Here is a 20193-nt window from a genome sequence, read left to right as displayed (position 1 = left end):
CTCTCATCAGGTGTAACTCAATATTTGCACTCAGCTAATGAAGCTACCAACTTTTAGCTTAAAAAATGGATCCCTCTTAGTTTATCTCTTATCCATCTCTCTAATGAGTTCTTAGTCCTTCTTGGGCAGCAATGTGGCACAGTGGTTAGCACTCGGCCTCACAGTGCCAGGGACTCAGGTTCAATTCTAGCCTTGGGTGATTGTCTGTGTGGAGTTTGCATGACATCCCCATATCTGTGTGTGTTTCCTCCAGGTGCTCCAGTTTCCTCCCACAATCCAAAGATGTGTGGGTTAGGCGGATTGGCTATGCTAATTTGCCCCTTAGTTAGTGCCAGGGAGATTAGCAGGGTAAATACATGTGGTTACAGGGATAGGGCCTGGATGGGAATGTATTGGTGCAGGCTCGATGGACCAAATGGCCTCCTTCTGCACAGTAGGGATTCAAATCTCATTTTATCTATACCCAATTCTCTTTTACTTGACACATAGCTTTTGTCATTTATTTTTTACGCTTGTAATTATTTCTTCCATCTTATCAAGGCAAAAGAGTCTAGATGATAAGATTTTGTCACTTCCTGCCTTCTTGCCTCCCCAACTCCCTCCTTGACATATCATGAGACAGTCGTCAGTTTTTAGACCAGAGATTCTACCTGGTCATAATAAATAGGTTTGTGTAGGTGGTAAATTTGTCTCACAGCCATGTAAAACACTCATGTCTGCCCAGCAAACAATCAGTCAAAATAATTCTGACATGCCTTCGCTGCTGGGAATGAGTTGGTTAAACTTCTGCCCACGCATTAACTAAATGCTGCTTTCCATCAAGATACATTTCTTTGTTGTGTCATTCTCCACCCTGTTTCTCCTCTCCTGAGAATGCACTCTTAAGAAAAGCAAGATATGGCCTGGAGGACCTCAACTATGCGAGAAAGGAGGTGGCCGTTTGCAGTAAACCTTGGGGATAAACTTTGCAAGCCCGCCCATCGTGGGAAAGGTCCATTGAGGTCACTGACCTCAGGTGGGAATCTCCAGATCCCCGGGTGGGCGAGCAGGCAGGACTGTCTTACTTTAGTTACTCTGGAAAATGTTATTGATCTCAAATTCGACAACAGCGGTTGGGTGTGGAATAGACTGCCTGCTGTGATAGTGGAGTCGGACACTGTAGGAACTTTCAGGCGGTTATTGGATAGGCACGTGGACTACACCAGAATGGTAGGGAGTGGGATAGCTTGATCTTGGGATTGGACGTAGCTCAGCACAACATTGAGGGCCGAAAGGCCTGTACTGTGCTGTAATGTTCTATGTTCTATGTTCTAAATGGATCTCTGGAACTGGTGGCTAAATTTCCCATTCTGCTTTGACCCTCATTCTGTCCCTTGCAGCCTTCAGGCATCACACTTATGCCAAGGCTGATCCCAGTGATAATGCAGTGCAAGCGCATTCAATGATTGCAGTAATTAAAGGCAATCAGTGCAACTCCGGAAAAATCTGCAGTAAGATAGTTCCAATTTTTTCTTCAGTGCTTTTAACTCTAAAAATATATTGTTAAGCTGTGCCCGATACAAAGAGTTGTATTTAAATTGGAGTGCTAATACAGAACGAGATGAAAATCAGTAAAATATTCATGAGCCACAAGGAGGAAGAATTGTTTTTCTTTAACCCCACTGGACAGAATGCAGCAAAAATAATTAGTGCTGTTTTGATTAATCCTTTCCAAAGAAGCAGGCCAATGTTTGGTTAAGGGCATGATTGACATTTATGGACTTTAATAAAAAGAGAGAAGGAATCAAAGACTCCAGGGGATATAACTTCTGAGACAATAGAATTATAATTGCACATCAGCTGGCCAGACTGCAATTAAAATGTATACTCTGTGAGCTTACTATATTGGTAGGTGATGGGTCACTTATAAACTTTGGAGTTGCTTGCGAGAAATCATGTCAACTTTTCCCTCGAGATATTAAGCAAATGGAACATTGAAAGAAACTATGGACTGGTACATTCAAAGACTTGTTTTTGTGCTTTTGTAAGCCATTTGGAAATATTGGCAATAAGTTTATTTCTCCGTAGTGTGATACAATATGTATGAAGTTGATGAATTAGCTACAGACCATTAAGACGCCCAGTGCAATTAACTTGTTTTTATAGCTACAGACATATCTGCCAATAACAGAACCTCACAGTTTGAAATTAAGCTGTATTAATATCAGCCTTTGAATATTTTAATGGATTTCTATGAAATTGCTTTACTTCCCGGACTATTCAATATAATAATGTTATTAGCATTAACACTTAGCAACATCTGTGTGTGATTTTATATACAACATATATAAAATTACACATCACATGTATGTAAAATCACATATATATATATACAAAAATAAACACTGCCTTACTTGCATATTATCAGATCGATGTGATGTTCTCTATATATTAGAACATATGAACATACCAAACATTTTTGGAATAGCTTGTAGAAGAACTTTACCGGGGCTCACGCAGAGAAGTATAGATCCTGTCAAAAGGTTATGTGTGTTTGAGTATACAGAAACCCGCCCAGTTGTTCTCTGTTGCCCCACTGCTACAGTTCATTTCCAGGCATGCACCATAACTGCTTGATCTTCCTTTGTGTCCTGCTCATGCAATCCAGTTGGAAAATCAAACAGCCCCAAGAATGCCTTAATTTTTGATTTGATTTGATTCATTATTGTCACATGTATTAGCATACAGTGAAAAGCATTGTTTGTTGCGCACTGTACAGACAAAGCATATCGTACATAGAGAAGGAAATGAAAGAGTGCAGAATATAGCATTACAGTCATAGCTAGGGTGTAGAGAAAGATCAACTTAATGCAAGGTATGTCCATTCAGAAATTTGACAGCAGCAGGGACAAAGCTGTTCTTGAGTCAGTGGGTACATGACCTCAGACTTTAGTATCTTTTTCCTGACTGACGAAGGTGGAAAAGAGGATGTCCAGGATGCATGGAGTCCTTAATTATGCTGGCTGCCTTTCCAAGACAGCAGGAAGTGTGGACCGTGTCAATTGATGGGAGGCTGTTTGCATGATGGATTGGACTACGTTCACAAACTTTTGTAGTTCCTTGCGGTCTTGGGCAGAGCAAGAGCCATACCAAGCTGTGATACAACCAGAAAGAATGCTTTCTATGGTACATCAGGAAAGATTGGTGAGAGTCATAGCTGACATGCCAAACTTCCTTAGTCTTCTGAGAAAGTAAAGGCATTAGTGGGCTTTCTTAACTATAGTGTTGATATGGGGGAACCAAGACAGGTTGTTGGTCATCTGGCCACCTAAAAACATGAAGCTCTCTACCCTTTCTACTTCATCCCAATTGATGTAGACAGGGACATGTTGTTTTCTAAGCTTCCTGAAGTCAATGACAATCTCCTTTGTTGTCATTGCCGCACAAGTTCACCAGATTCTCTATCTCATTCCTGTGTTCTGTCTTGTCATTGTTTGAGATCCGACCCACCACAATGATAAAAAAGAAAAAACAAAGACAATTACATTACAGGAACAAGCCCTTCTGCTCTCCAAACCTGCACGAACCATGTAGCCTAACTTAAGCAAAATCCCCTAACACTTCCGGGGACCATATCCCTCTATTTCTGTCCTATTCATGTATTTGTCAAACCGCCCCTTAAAAGCCGCTACCATATCCGCTTCCACCACCTCCCCCGGGAACGAGTTCCAGGCATCCACCACCCTCTGTGTAAAAAATCTGCCTTGTACATCTCCTTTAAACCTTGCCCCTCACACCTTAAACCTGTGCCCCTAATAATTGACTCTTCCACCCTGGGAGGAAGCTTCTGACTATCCACTCAGTCCATGCCTCTCATAGTCTTGTACAAAGCTGCAACATGACTCGCTAATTTTTAAACTCGATGCCCCAGCCAATGAAGGATGCCTTCTTGACTACCCTCTCCACCTGCGTTGCCATTTTCAGTGATCTGTGTACCTGTGCACCCAGATCTCTTTGCCTATCAATATTCTTAAGGATTCTGCTATTTACTGTGTATTTCCTATTTGTATTAGACCTCCCAAAATGATCTTGTCAGCAAACTTGAAAATCAAGATGGATGGGAATTTAGTCATAAATGTAGAAGGAGTATAGTAGGGGGCTGAGAACACAGCCTTGTGGGGTACCAGTGTTGAGGATGACCATGGAGGATGTGTTGTCACCTATCCTTACTGATCGTGGTCTATGGCTTAGAAAGCTCAGGATCCAGTCGCAGAGGGAGGAGCCGAGGCCCAGGTCACAGAGTTTGGAGGTGAGTTTCGTAGAAAAAATGGTGTTGAAGGCTGAGCTGTAGTCAATAAGTAGGAATCTGACATAGGTGTCTTTGTTATCTAGATGCAATGTTTGGTCCTCTGCCCTTTAGTATTGAAGGTGATGTGGCTTATTAAATAGCAAGTATAAAATTCTAACAGAATTGGAGAGTCAGAAAGGATGTTCCTGATAGTGGGGCAGTCCAGAACTAGGGGGTCATAGTTTGAGGATAAGGGGTAAACCTTTTAGGACTGAGGTGAGGAGAAATTTCTTCACCCAGAGAATGGTGAATGTGTGGAATTCATACTACAGAAAGGACAAAACATTGTGTGACTTCAAAAAGAAATTAGATATAGTTCTTGGTGCTGATTAAGGGATATGGGGGAAATTGGGAACAGGATATTGAATTTGATGATAAGCCATGATCAAAATGAATGGCAGAGCAGTCTCAAAGGGCCAAATGGCCTTCTCCCACTTCTGGTTTCTATATTTTTATGTCAGATTCTAAGACTCCAGTATTTATGGGCTGGATGAGGAGAGGGGGAGCTGGACCAGAGGGGAAGCTTGTACAGTTGTGTGGGGCAAAGCCTGGCAAAGCTCTGGACACAGATATCCAGCCAAATTTAAAAGCTGGACTTCATCGGAATGTTTCTCCTCCGCTTCCTGTCTGAACAGCCAGACAAAATTGATAGGCTAGCCGGTAAACCACGGCAAAGGGTCACAGCTGGGGACCCTTGGGAATGGATACAGGCAATCAGAGGGCGGGGGAAGGGGGGAGATCGGGGGTTGGAGTCTGGTTCCCAATCACAGGAGGAGAAAAAGAGAGGCTGCGGTCAGCACTCAGGAGACCAAAGACTTACTGGTGAGAGACTGGGAAGTTTTGGGAAATGGGAAGCGAGCACCCCTGCTTCTCCTGGGCCACAGGAAACACTGTAAAAGAGACCAAATGGAGGTCCCCTTTTCCGATCACTGTTGGTATCTGGGAATTCCTGCATGTTAACTGTGGCATGACATTTCTGGACAAATTGATTGGTGGAACAGCGATTAGCACTGCTGTTTCACAGCACCAGGAACCCAGGTTCGATTCCAGCCTAGTGTGATTGTGTGGAGTTTGCACATTCTCCCCGTGCTTGTGCTGGTTTCCTCTCACTGTCCAAAACAATGCAGGTTAGGTGGAATGGCCATGGTATGGGAGAGTGGGCCTAGGTAGGGTGCTCTTTCGGTGAGTCGGTGCAAAATTGAAGGGCCAATTAGCCTCCTTCTGCAGTGTAGGGATTTTTTGTTGTCTACGGATTGTATACATAAGAAAGAATTTTGCCAAACAGTTATCTTACGGTGGATAAAATTATCCAATAGCAACAGCTAGCATTCCATTTAGATGTAATAAATTAATATTTCCAGAAGGTTTAAGTTGCTGGAAGAAAAAATAAAAGAGCTTTGGCATAGGATGCTGATAGCCAATGTATGATGCCACAAGGACTTCCTGAGTGCATTTTCCTAGTATCTCAGAGGTGGGTTTGGAAGTAAGAGCAGGGAACTCGGAAAATGATGTAAGGCAATTTTTTCAGACCTGCTGTTCTCACTTTTCCCACCTTCTCGCACGTTTACTGGAGACGGCTTCACGTTAGCCGTGACAGCCCACCTCGCCGTGGTGGGAAGTTGGTGGGAATTGTAGAAGCAGTCCATGAGCATTTTGGGAGGATATGGAATTTTGCCAATGGCGGCACAGCAAAAGAATGGGAATGCCGTGAGATTCACTTGCAGTGCTCACCTTAAAGGACAGCACTGTTAATCTTCAGGACATTCGCAGGCAGAGTTGTGGAGTTGTTTGCTTGTTATCTGAAGATGGATCTAGCAGATAGCATTGGGGTCAGGAATTAGATGCCAGTTCCGACAACAGTATGGTGCCTCCGTCTTGCGCTGCCTTCCCCTTTTCTATTCACTTCAGCAGCACAGAGCATTCGCAGTGGGTCTGGTGGCTACTCTCCATTTCAAACACTTGGGCCCCCTCATATGGAATCATAGAATCCCTACAATGCCACTCAGCCCATCATGTCTGCACCAACTCTCCGACAGAGCATCTTATTCAGCCCCACCCAATCGCCTTAACTCCAAACCTCATGTACTTACCCACTAATTCCCCCAACCTAGATATTTTGGAATACTAAGGGGCAATTCCACATGGCCGATCCACCAAACCTGCACATCTTTGGAGTGTGGGAGGAAACTGAAGCACCCAGTGAAAACCCACACCGACACAGGGAGAACGTGCAACTCCACTCATTGCTTCCCAATATCCATAATTGGTCAGTGCGGCCAGACAGAGGCTGCTTCACAATTAGCCTCCCCCTGGAAAATTGCATCTGATGTGCCATCATGCATACGCCTGATTTTGCAACGCAGAAATCAGCCTGACATCTGACTTAAATGGAAAATTCAGCCCCTGGCAATTACAATTTCCTACAAGTCAAGCTCCTAATTTTGCCACTAAGGAAAGGCAACTTATGGAAGAGCTTTAAACGCTTCCCTGCAGAAGTAGAGACAACTGGATTACTCATGTCTCTCCGTGTAATAAATTCTTGCACCTTGTGCATTTTTCCAGCAATAATGACAGTAAAATCAGAAAGCATGGACTCTAAAAAGACCATGCATCTGCTCAGAAAGCACTAATCCCATAATTATTCACTTGCTGTAAGGTCTATCTAATTTTCCTTTCTTCACATTATCTGTCTTCTTGGACATTCCGAATAATGAGGCTACTGCAGCGGAAAGCATTTTAATGTAAAATGGTTTATTCCTGTTTGTTGCTCCACTAACTCCCATTGGTCTCCACATTGACCTTTTCCCAAAAAAAAATTGCAGTCCTTCAAAAGGCAAAATCCACTTCTGATAAATTCCTGCACTGACTGAATAGGTAATATCCAATAGGTGCAATAAGAACATAAGAACATAAGAAATAGGAGCAGGAGTAGGCCATCCAGCCCTTCGAGCCTGCCCCGCCATTCAGTAAGATCATGGCTGATCTGTCGCTGCTCATTTCCACTTTCCCGCCCTCTCCCCATAACCCTTAATCCCCTCTCCTATCAAAAACCCATCAACCCGTGTCTTAAAAATATTTAGCGAGGCAGCCTCCACCACTTCAACGGGCAGAGAATTCCAGAGATTCACCACCCTTTGAGTGAAGAAGTTCCTCCTCAACTCCATTCTAAACCGCCCCCCTTTTATCTTGAGGCTGTGCCCCCTAGTCCTACTGTCTTTTTTGAGCGGGAAGAGTCTTTCCACCTCTATCCTATCCATCCCATTCATCATCTTATACGTCTCAATGAGATCTCCCCTCATTCTTCTAAACTCTAACGAGTACAAGCCCAGTTTATTCAGCCTCTCCTCATAGCTCAACCCCCTCAACTCCGGTATCAGCCTAGTAAACCTCCTCTGCACTCCCTCCAAGGCCAAAATATCTTTGCGCAGGTGCGGCGCCCAAAGCTGCACACAGTACTCCAGCTGCGGCCTCACCAATGCCCTATACAGCTGCAGCAAGACCTCCCTACTTTTATATTCAATCCCCCTCGCTATGAAGGCCAGCATCCCATTCGCCTTCCTGACCACCTGCAAGCTGGGTTTTTGCGACTCATGCACAAGGACCCCGAGGTCCCTCTGCACCGTCGCCTGCTGCAGTTTTTCGCCCCGTAAGTAATAGTCCTTCCTACCATTCTTCCTACCAAAGTGGACCACCTCACACTTGCCAACATTAAATTCCATTTGCCATTTCCTGGCCCATTCGCCCAGCCTATCTAGATCCTTCTGTAGACTCTCCACACCCTCCGCACAATTTGCCGTTCCCCCAATCTTGGTGTCATCAGCAAATTTCGACACTCTACACTCGGTTCCCTCCTCCAGATCATCTATATAAATGGTAAAAAGCTGAGGCCCCAGCACCGACCCCACTGATGCAGTGGGCATGATCCATGAGGCTACTGTTTTCCAATGTCAGTCACGGGAGTGCTTTCTGATCCCATCTGTAAGCTCTGGACTAAACAGAGGAAGTCAGTTAATTGTCAAATGAGCCCAAAAGAATTCATGTTGCACTGATACCTCCCCAGCCAAAGTAAACTTCAGCCAGCTTTTGTTCACAAGATGTGGGCATTGTGGCTGGATCAACATTTAGACCATAGAACATAGAACACTACAGCACAAACAGGCCCTTCGGCCCACAAGTTGCTCTGATCATATCCATATCTACCAGGCCTATCTATAACTCTCAATCCCATTTATTACCCATTCTTAATTGCCCATTTTCAAGAGCATTTTTAGCTGTGAATCTGGTGTCACATGTCGGCCAGACCAGGTAAAGATGACGGATTTCCTTCCCTAAAAGACATTTTTATAAGAATTGACAATAGTCGTCATTAGACTTTTAATTCCAGATTTTTGTTTAACTGAATTCAGATTTCACCATCTGCCATGTTGTGGTGGGATTTGAACCCAGGTCCCTAGATTTTGCGTCCAGTGACAATTCCACTAAACCACAGCCTGGTGATTATACGTTTGGGTTTCTGGAAAGCCTAGTTGCAGGGGCAATACTGGTCTGTTGCCTCCATGGGCAGCTGAAGTATATACTTTGAGGAGGGCGCATTGTGCCATTACCAAACGCTGGAGTTTTGGAGCTACCCCAAGGAATCTGTCTCGGAATTTCAGAAGGAAGGGTTTGCACACCGGTGCTAACTTCTTGTAGGTAATTGCCCTGCACAAGGAATTATCTGAAAATGTGACTTAAATCGCAAAGTTTAAATGGTTCTGGCTGTTACCCAAAAAATGTTGGAAGAATTAAAACCTCTTATAACTTTTGGGCAACGATTATAAAGACACAAACTGGCCCAGTTGCAGGAATTCATCCTCATGGGACTTCACCACACTGCCAAATTCCAAGGCGATTCCATACTCTTTCCCCCCCCGCCAACCACATTGAGCCCCAAGGGACACCCTACACAATATTCCCACATTCCTGATTCCCCCTGCTATTCCTCTTGACCTGACCTTCCCCACTCCAAGCCCAACTACCCCCACGACCCAACTGGAATTCCCCCACCACCCAACTGGACTTCCCCAATCCTGACTTCCAAACCCTCTGATGCCTGACCAGTACACTATCCAACATGCCCAATTCTCTGTTATCCAATCCCCTCTCCCCAATGTCCAACCCCTCATGATGTTTGGCAATCTCCAACTCCACAACGTCCACCCCTCCCCAACACCCACCCGCTCCCCCCCCCGCCTTCCACCCTACCTCCAATCTCTCCACCCCCCAATTCTATCTGCTTGCCTCAAATAATTACCTTCTCGCTGGTCAGTCAATTTCAAAGGACATTTAAACTTAACCTGGCTTACAGCAGTTAGTATGCAGAAAAGAGGTCATGTCCTCCTCCTACAACTCTCCTACGCTTCGACAATGGCCTTGAGAGACAGGTGCACTGCCTGGACCTCAACCAGCCTCAGTCAAAGATCAGGTGAAATAGGCACTAAGGAATTTAGTGTAAGTAATTGAGCACAGTGACAATCCAACATTGCGATTCCACTGAAGTTACAGGCCTTTAAAGTTAAAGTTTATTTATTAGTCACAGGGAAGGCTTGTTAACATTGCAGTTAAGTTACTGTGAAATTCCCCTAGTTGCCACACTCTGGTGCCTGTATGGGTCAATGCATCTAACCAGCACATCTTTTGGAGTGTGGGAGGAAACCAGAGCACCCGGACGAAACCCACGCAAGCACATAGTCATAGAGTCATAGAGATTTACAGCATGGAAACAGGCTCTTTGGCCCAACTTGTCCATGCTGCCCCTTTTTTTGAACCCCTAAGTTAGTTCCAATTGCCCACATTTGGCCCATATCCCTCCATACCCATCTTACCTATGTAACTATCTAAATGCTTTTTAAAAGACAAAATTGTACCCGCCTCTTCTACGACCTCTAGCAGTTTGTTCCAGATACTCCCCACCCTCTGTGTGAAAAAATTGCCTCTCTGGACCCTTTTGAATTTCTCCCCTCTCACCTTAAACCTATACCCTCTAGATTTAGACTCCCCTACCATTGGGAAAAGATATTGACTATCTAGCTGATCTATGTCCCTCGTTATTTTATAGACCTCTATAAGATCACTCCTCAGCCTTCTATGCTCCAGAGAAAAAAGCCCCAGTCTATCCTGCCTCTCCTTATAGCTCAAACCATCAAGTCCTGGTAGCATCCTAGTAAGTCTTTTCTGCACTCTTTCTAGTTTAACAATATCACGGGAAGAATGTGCAGATTCTGCACAGACAGTGACCCAAACCAGGAATCGAACCCAGGTCCCTGGCACTGTGTGGCAACTGTGCTAACCACTATGTCACCATGCCACTCCGAAAGGAGTCCACAAAGAGATTTATATTGCTTAAGTGAGTGGACAAAATATTGGCAGATGACGTATGATGTGGACAATGGAAACTTACACTTAGGCAGGAAGAAAAGCAAAATTTTGTTTAAATGGAGAAAGATTGCAAGACTCTATGGTAGAGAACAATCTGAGTGCTCTGGTACATGTTTCACAAAAAATTAGGATGCAGGTACAGCAAATGATAATCAAGGCAAATGGAACATTGTTGTTTATTGCAAGGTGAATGGAATATAAAAGGAGGGATGTTCCTGCCACAGTGTTTCAGAGGTTTGTGAGACCACACCTGGAATGCTGTGTACACTTGTGATTCCTATACTTGTGAAAAATAAACAGTGGAGAGAAGATTCCTTTTTTATTCATTCTTGGGATGTGGGTGTCATTGGCTGGGCCAGCATTTATTGTCCATCCCTGAGGGCGTTTAAGAATTAACCACACTGACGTGGATCTGGAGTCGCATGTAGACCAGACCAGAGGAGAGCCGGTGGATGTGGTCTTTCTGGATTTTCAGAAGGCGTTTGACAAGGTACCTCACAAGAGGTTATTGCAGAAGGTCAGGGCACATGGAGTTGGGGGTAGGGTGTTAGCGTGGATAGAGGACTGGTTGTCAAATAGGAGGCAGAGAGTGGGGGTCAATGGGTGCTATTCGGATTGGCGGTTGGTGACTAGTGGAGTGCCCCAGGGGTCGGTGCTGGGGCCTCAGCTATTTACCATTTATATAGATGATCTGGAGGAGGGAACCGAGTGTAGGGTGTCGAAATTTGCTGATGACAGCAAGATTGGTGGAATGGCAAATTGTGCGGAGGGTGTGGAGAGCCTACAGAAGGATCTAGATAGGCTGGGCGAATGGGCCAGGAAATGGCAAATGGAATTTAATGTTGGCAAGTGTGAGGTGGTCCACTTTGGTAGGAATAATGGTAGGAAGGATTATTACTTACGTGGCGAAAAACTGCAGCAGGCGACGGTGCAGAGGGACCTCGGGGTCCTTGTGCATGAGTCGCAAAAACCCAGCTTGCAGGTGCAGCAGGTGGTCAGGAAGGCGAATGGGATGCTGGCCTTCATAGCGAGGGGGATTGAATATAAAAGTAGGGAGGTCTTGCTGCAGCTGTATAGGGCATTGGTGAGGCCGCAGCTGGAGTACTGTGTGCAGTTTTGGGCGCCGTACTTACGCAAGGATATTTTGGCCTTGGAGGGCGTGCAGAGGAGGTTTACTAGGCTGATACCGGAGTTGAGGGGGTTGAGCTATGAGGAGAGGCTGAATAAACTAGGCTTGTACTCGTTAGAGTTTAGAAGAATGAGGGGAGATCTCATTGAGACATATAAGATGATGAATGGGATGGATAGGATAGAGGTGGAGAGACTCTTCCTGCTCAGAAAGGACAGTAGGACTAGGGGGCACAGCCTCAAGGTAAAGGGGGGGCGGTTTAGAACGGAGTTGAGGAGGAACTTCTTCACTCAAAGGGTGGTGAATCTCTGGAATTCTCTGCCCGTTGAAGTGGTGGAGGCTACCTCGCTAAATATTTTTAAGACGCGGGTTGATGGGTTTTTGATAAGAGGGGGGATTAAGGGTTATGGGGAGAGGGCGGGAATGTGGAACTGAGCCACGAGAGATCAGCCATGATCTTATTGAATGGCGGGACAGGCTCGAAGGGCTAGATGGCCTACTCCTGCTCCTATTTCTTGTGTTCTTATGACAAGGATGACAGATTTCCTTCCCTAAAAGTCATGAGTGAGCCAGATGGGTTTTTCCGACAATCAGCTGTGGTTTCATGATCACCTTTAGGCTTTTAATTCCAGATTTTTATTGAATTCAAATTTTGCCATCTGCCGTAGTAGGATTTGAACTTGGTCCCCAGAACATTACCCTGGGTCTACTGGATTACCAGTCTAGCGATAATGCCACAACACCACTGCCTCCACTCACTTGATTTATTCCTGGGATGAGGCAGTTATCTTATGAGAAAAGGTTGAGCCTGTATTCATTAGACTTTAGTAGAATGAGAGGTGATCTTGTTAAAACATATAATATCCTGAGGGGGATTGATGGGTTGGATCCTAATAAAGTGTTTCCCCTTGTGAGAGAAACTAGAACTAGGGGCAAAGTTTAGAAATATGTAAAGATATGTAAGACTAGTTGAGAACTTTGAGAGTTATTGGTCTGTGGAATTCTCCTCCCCAGAGAGCAGTGGAGGCTGGATCATTGAATATTTTTAAGGCTGAGTTAGATAGATTCTTGCTTGACAAAGGAGTCAAAGTTGAGATGGTGAGATGATGGGCGGCAGATGGGGTGGAGGTGAAACCACAATATCAGAGCAGCCACGATCTTATCAAAAGGTCATGGTGGATTAGGTCTACTCGTGCTCCTAATATGTAAGTTCAACTGTATGTTTGTATACTCTTTTTATTTTATTAACCTAGCTCCGCCAATAAGTTTGTGAATCATGGAAATGTAAAAATAAATTTGTTTTCTGGCTTTAATTGGATTAGCTCATTAGATGAGCAATCATGTGTCTGGACTGGAGAAGGACAAATTAGTCAGAATTTCTGCTCCTGGCTATTATCTAGTTACCTCATTTGCAACTGCTCCACTGTGGTGATTACCCGCTTATGGACCTCAATTAGTGTCCGGGCAGAAGGGCTGTCTATTGAGCCTTCATGCCCCAGCATAATTGGGAGATGCCAGGAAGATGGTGGGGTCCCTGACCTTCACCGTTATGGCTGATTGAATACACCCCTTGTCTCTAAATTTGCTGCCGACTGGGGAATTAAATTCTGCCCCTTTCAGCCGTGCTTGTCCATTGTGAATGATACACAGAAGGAATTACATCAAACTGACCCCACTAATCTGTCCAAAACCACATTGCTCCCAATCCAGTGACAAATCCATGGATTTTGAAGCTGCCGCTGTGGGAAAGCGAGCTTCGAGTTTAAAACAAACATTGTGGCTCAATGGTACCATTGGTGCCGTGCAATGCTTTTCACAGAGACCCACGGGTGGCCTACTCGATGTCAAAAACACCTTTCGAACCTCCCTAAAGGCCAGAAGAGGTCAAAGGCAAGTTTAAAAAAATTACACGGAGGAACGGGAAGAATGTATTGGACCCCTCCATTTGCCTACACCAGCAGCTGTCTGGAAGTGACAATAACTCCCCCATTCAGGCCTTCACCCATTCATCCCAGGAGGCAGCCTCCATTCCCACTCCCAACGACTGGTCACGTCGCGGATCCGGTTGAAGGGCTGAGAGAATTCCAGGAAAACCTATTCAAAGTGTATTCCATGTTCCCAAATTTGGGATTCATGGACAGCCCGGCCCTCACCTTTAGAATCAGAGCCCATGCACTCTAAAATCTCTTTTGTGACACAGATCCTTTGTTGAAAATAATAGAATAGGGTTATGTGTAATGGTTTGTTTTTGTAAAGTCTGCTGACTTTCTGCAGGGTTCATTTCCTCTGGTTCCGCAGCTGAAAACACGGTGCAGCTTTGGATGTTGCAATTTGCATACTAATGAGAAAGCTTATTCATCGCTGCACTGTTCAGGTCACATGATCCGTCTTCTCCATTCCTCCTGTATTAGGTAACATCCTTGTCCAGTGATGCTAAAGTAACCCATTCTTAAGTGAGGATGTTTATTTTTGTCTCCCCAGTGTACTGATGGCCAACCGGCAGTAAACAGCACCAAGGCCGAAAGTGCATGGCTGTTCCGGATATGGTACAACTTTGATCACAAGTATCTTTTTTGGTGAACTGTAAGTCATGGTTCAGTTTGCTATATATTTTGATGTTCTTTTGCAGCGAATCACCTGTACATGTAACGCAGTACAATCAACGTGCACACAAACCCACACTGCAGCACACAAATTATAGACCGTCTCATCTCAAGCTGTGCTGGCCTCTCAAATTCCAAGATAGGTCATGTTTCCTAATCTCCGAAGCCAAAGGCAAAATATAGCGTTGCAGGAAATCTGAAACAGGAAAAGAAAATGCTGGAAATATTGTGTCGGTCAGGTGATGTCTGTAGTGAGAAACAGCTTTACCATCTCAGACCTATGATCCTTTTGTCAGTTCTGGTAAAAGATCATTGACCTGAAACACTAACTCTCCACTAATGCAGCCCAACATGCTTGAGTAGAACCATAGAATCCCTACAGTGTAGAAACAGGCCATTTGGCTCATCGGGTCTGCTCGGTCCTCAATCCCACCCAGGCCCTATCTCCATAACCCCATACATTTACCCTACCTAGTCCCTGGCACTAATGGGCAACTTAGCAAGGCCAATCCACCTAACCAGTGTATCTTTGGACTGTGGGAGGAAACTGAAGCATCCAGAGGAATCCCATACAAACATGGGGAAGAACATGCATACTCCGCACAGACAGTGACCCAAGCTGGGAATCGAATCCAGGTCCTTGGCGCTGTGCAGCAACAGTGCTAACCACTGTGCCACTGTGCTGCCCCTAGTAGTTCCAGCGTTTTCTATTTTTATTCCTGATTCACTGCTCATCTATCTCCAAGCGAAGGGCTGCAAATGAGAATGCACAGGTCTCCTGCCAACTTTAGCCATTCACATAGGAACCTGCTCACAAGTGTGAAAGCTTCTGACCTGTGTGTGTGCACAGTGTGCGAAGAGTTCTGAATATTTGTAGGTAACAGTAAGAGCAATATCCTGTTCCTTTTAACAACTGACTTTGATCAAAACACCGTAACTGAACGTGGGGGTGTAATGCTAACTGCCCACGTGAAATGTTACTAGCTAGAGTTTCAAGGAGATGCATTTCATAGAATCATGGAATGGTTAAAGTGCAGAAGAAGGACATTCAGCCCAATGTATCCATGCCAACCAGAGCAATTCACCCTAGTGATGTACCACCCCCACTTTTTCCCATAGACATACAAATATTTTCCTTACAGGGACAATGTCCAGTACTTATAGAATTACACCATGACCACCCTGGGATTTCAAAGATAAAAATGCTAACCAGGAGCTATGTATGGTGGCCCAGCCTTGACGCTGATGTTACCAACTTGGTCAAGCAGTGTGAGGCACGCCAATAGAATCAAAAGCTCCCCCTTTACCCCCCGCTATATCCATGGGAGTGGCCTAAGTAGACTCTGGGTGCAAGTGCATGTGAAGTTTTTTTGGGCTCCGTGTTCTTGATTATGGCTGACGCGCACTCCAAATGGTTCGAGGTATATTGCAGAGGTTCCACCACTTCCCATGTTACCATTGAGGAGCTACGACAAAGTTTCTACACATATGGGAAAACTGAAGTCCTGGTCTCTGACAAGCACTGGGTTTCAGAACTTCATACTTTCCTATGGAATCAAACACATTAAGACAGCACCCTATCACCCATCATTGAATGGGTTGGCTGAACGGGTGGTGCAGACTATTAAGCTCAGCATGAAGAAGCAACCTGCAGTGTCCACAGAGACAAAACCACCACGCTTTTTATTTAACTAGAGAAATACCCCTCAGACAATGACAGGAATCATTGCAGTGGAATTGTCAATGGGATGGAGGCTTTGGACAAGATTAAGCCCACTAATCCCAAACCTGGCAGGGAGGGTCAAGTTCCAAGAAGAGAACCAGAAGAACTACGACTCTGTAAGGATAGAAAGAACATCTAAAACCAGTGACCCAGTCCACGTGAGGAACTTTGGGGACGGCCTCAGTTGGATCCCTAGGATCATAAGGTAAAGAAATGGAGCCCATGTCATCCAAGTGCAAGGCAAAGTTGTCAGGAAACACATGGACCATCTCAGGTGTAGGGAGCCTGTGTCAGTGCGGACCTCATTACCAGCCATGGGGATGACCACTGCCAGCATCAAGCCACAACTGGACGTTGACCCCCCCCCACATCTGCCCCACTGAACGATGTTCCAAGATGGAAGTGGAAGAGACTGGCACCCCCACTGAAGCATGACCTCAAGAGAAACCAATGCCAGTGGCTTTACAGCGCTCCGATCTCCAATCTGCTTCACAGCCCCGATCCGGTCCTGCCTCCACTGCCTCCAGTCAGTCTCAGGTCGATTACTAAGTGGCGGAAAAGCCGTGGCAGGGGTATGGGGGAAGAAGAGAGGGGAAGAATGTTATGATGGCCACAGGGGATTGTCAATAGATTTCCCATGGGCCTCATAGAATATAGACTCCCTTATTAGGCAAATGGAGGCTTGCCCATTAGGGAAGAACCCGGGGGTGGGGGGGGGGGGGGTGGGTTTAAATCCAGCTGGCTCCACTCAGGCCAGCAGTTGAAAGATTCAGGGCTGACCTGCACTGTGTAGTCACTGAAACGGCATTCCAAGTACACTGTCAATAAAGGGTGATTGGTGACAAAAGACTGGCCTCAGTAAGATTATTATCGCCACCATCTCCCCTTCTCCTTTATATTCATTTTCAAGTATATATCCAATTGTCTCTTAGAAATTTCTATTCGACTTATTTGGCTGTATATTCCAATGGTAACAGTAATAACATTTAATTTTTTGAAGCGATGACTAAGGTAGTGGACAGGGGAGTATCTATGAGTGTAATTTATATGGACTTCCAGAAGGCCTTTGATCATGTTTCACAAAAGAGAGTGTTAACTAAGATAGAAGCCCATGACATGGCTGAGAAATTGGTTAAGTGGCAGGTGACAGAAAGTAGGGATAATGGGCAGGTACTCAAATTGGCTAGTGCTGTCCCACAGGAATCTTTGCTGGGGTTTCATTTGTTATTAACAACCTGGAAAACGGCATAGAAAGTCACGTATCTAAATTTGCTGATGACACAAAGTTAGGCAGCATTGTGGACAGTGTAGATAAAATTACAAAGTGATATTAACAGAGTAAGTGAATGGGCAAAACTGTGGCAGATGGATTTCAGTCCAAGCAAGCGTGAGGTTATTCATTTTGGATCGAAAAAGGATAGACTAGAGTCCTTTTTAGATGTCATGAAGTTAAATACAGTGGATGTCCAAAGAGATTTGGGGGTTCAGGTGCATAGATCTTCATAATGCCATGTAGAGGTGCAGAGAAGTTGAGGAGGAGCTTCTTCACTCAAAGGGTGGTGAATCTCTGGAATTCTCTGCCCGTTGAAGTGGTGGAGGCTGCCTCGCTACATATTTTTAAGAAGCTGGTTGATGGGTTCTTGATAAGAGAGGGGATTAAGGGTTATGGGGAGAGGGCGGGAAAGTGGAACTGAGCCACGACAGATCAGCCATGATCTTATTGAATGGCGGGGCAGGCTTGAAGGGCTAGATGGCCTACTCCTGCTCCTATTTCTAATGTTCTTATGTTCTAATGGAATGCTGGCCTTTATATCAAGAGGACTGGAGTATAAGGACGCAGAAGTTATGCTGCAGCTATACAAAATCCTGGTGAGACCCCACTTGGAGTCCTGTGAGCAAACCTGGGCACCAAACCTTTGGACAGATATACTGGCCTTGGAGGGAGTGCAGTGTAAGTTTACAAGGATGATACTTGGACTTCAGGGATTAATTATGAGGACAGATGACACAAAGTAGACCAGTTTTCTCTGGAATTTAGGAGGTTAAGGGGTGATCTGATCAAAGGCTTCAAGATACGAACAGGAAAAGATGAGGTGGATAAAAAATATTTTTTAAAATTTCTCCCCAAAGAATTTGAAGTGTCAAATTCGCATAAAGACTAGAGTAAATCCCACTGATTTTTTTAGCAGCAGTTTGAAAATGAATCTCCTTCACTCTGTGCACTGCAGAGTGCACTAACGTAATTCACATGAAAAAGCTGGAGGGCAAGGCCTAGTCCCATCCAGGAGGCCGGCAGCATAGTGCTGAGTGGGCCACTACACATGCGCCGATCTATCCTTGCCAATCACTGGGCCCCCCTGAACGTGTCTGGGCCAGCCTCACCACCCCCTCCCCAGCCTGCCTTTATCTACTGCCCCCCGACCCCCTATCTTCCAGCAGTCCTGATCTTTCAAACTCCCCCTGACTGGCAGCCTCGAACCCCACCAGGCCTCAACACCCCCGCAACCCCCCACCACAGCCCCGACAGTCCCCCCCCATTGTCCCCCCACACCATAATGCCCAGCCCCGATCGCTGACCTCCCTCCCTCTGTCACTGATCCCAGTGCAGAGTGGTAGCGGGACCTCCCACTCACACCGATTTCCCCCCCTCCCCCACTCAGAGGTTCTACCCGCAATAGACCCCATCCCCTCTGGTCCCGCTCCCTTGTCACCTCCCAATGCCCAGTGGCAGTGCCAAACTGAGCTGCGGGCATTGCCACTTTGCACCTCTGGCAATGCCAGGGGTCCAGGCTGATGCTGCCAAGCTTGCAATGCCAGGGACAACCCCCGCTTACCCACAACTTTCTGGGGGGCCTCAGTGGCTCCCTCCACTCCAGGGGGGATCAGGCTGCCAGCTGCTGCCAGCAAAAAGGGGGCTATTAAAAACCCCACTGGAGTGAAACTCTCCTAGCGGTGGTGGGAGACGCTGGCAGGTCCAGAGACTTCAATCCCAGGCCTGCGAATGAAATATATATTATATTTAAATATATTTAAATAATTTATGCAGCTCAGCACCAATTTCTGGCATAGAGCTGATGTAACCAGATGTAACCAGAAATCCAGTGCTCAGGCCATGGCACCCATTGGAGAGCCCACTAAATGGTCTCCACTTGAGTCTCCCAGACTGCTGCACTGCCAGTTGCCCCCAATATTCTTCCACTGGTTGGAGATTCTAGAACAAGGGAGCATAGTCCAAAAGTTAGGGTCAGACCAATCAGGAGAGATGTTAGGAAGGACTGCTACACACAGAGGGTGGTAGAAGTTTGGAAAGCTCTTCCACAAATGGCAGTTGACGCCAGATCAGTTACTAGTTTTAAACCTGAGATAGATTTTGTTTTGTTTAAGTGAAGATGTTAAGGGATATGGACCTTGGTTTGTATAGGATAGATCATGATGTGGATATGCCGGCGTTGGACTGGGGTAAACACAGTAAAAAGTCTGACAACACCAGGTTTAAGTCCAACCGATTTATTTGACAGTAAACTCAGTGAGTTTACTATCAAGTAAATCGGTTGGACTTAAACCTGGTGTTGTCAGACTTTTTACTAGGATAGATCAGCCATGATCTCATTGAATGGACAGAACAGGCTCAATGGATTGAATGGTCCAGTGGATTGGAACTCCTGTTCCAATATTCCTATGTGCTTCACCGTGTTTAAAAAGAAAATTCCTCAACTTGCAAAGTCTTTTAAATCTGTGTCCTTTGATTATTGATCCAGCAGCAGTGGAAACAGATTGTCTCATTAGACTGCCTGAGCACTGGAGCAGCGTATTTTCCCAGTATTTTATTCAATATAAACCTACTTTGAAGGTCAACAGCATTTGCTCTACACATAAGGTTTGGGTTCATCCAATGCTGTTACAGTCCTATGGTGGGGTAAACAATCCATCGCATTTTAGTGAACCTTTAAATTAATTCCTGGACACTATTTGACTTGTTTTTATTTGTCACATG

The 20193-nt window shown here is 45.3% G+C and overlaps 1 protein-coding gene across 2 annotated transcripts in view; it reads left to right on the top strand.

Annotated features, from left to right (window-relative positions):
- The window catches only part of LOC145341104 (sodium/hydrogen exchanger 9-like), a 384640-nt gene that overhangs the window by 291424 nt on the left and 73023 nt on the right, over nucleotides 1-20193 (top strand). The window contains exon 14 of one of the 2 annotated variants that reach the window (XM_080185958.1): nucleotides 14355-14437. In XM_080185958.1, coding sequence (XP_080042084.1) covers nucleotides 14355-14437 — 83 coding nt within the window. Of the gene's footprint in view, nucleotides 1-14354; nucleotides 14457-20193 lie in introns of both variants that reach the window. The other variant, XM_080185959.1, reaches the window with a different exon arrangement.

This window comes from Carcharhinus amblyrhynchos, chromosome 3, assembly GCF_965287045.1.
Source record: "Carcharhinus amblyrhynchos chromosome 3, sCarAmb.v2.hapA, whole genome shotgun sequence".
Taxonomy (NCBI): domain Eukaryota; kingdom Metazoa; phylum Chordata; class Chondrichthyes; order Carcharhiniformes; family Carcharhinidae; genus Carcharhinus; species Carcharhinus amblyrhynchos.
Note: the sequence above shows the minus strand (reverse complement) of the source record. Positions and strands in the feature narration are given on the sequence as shown.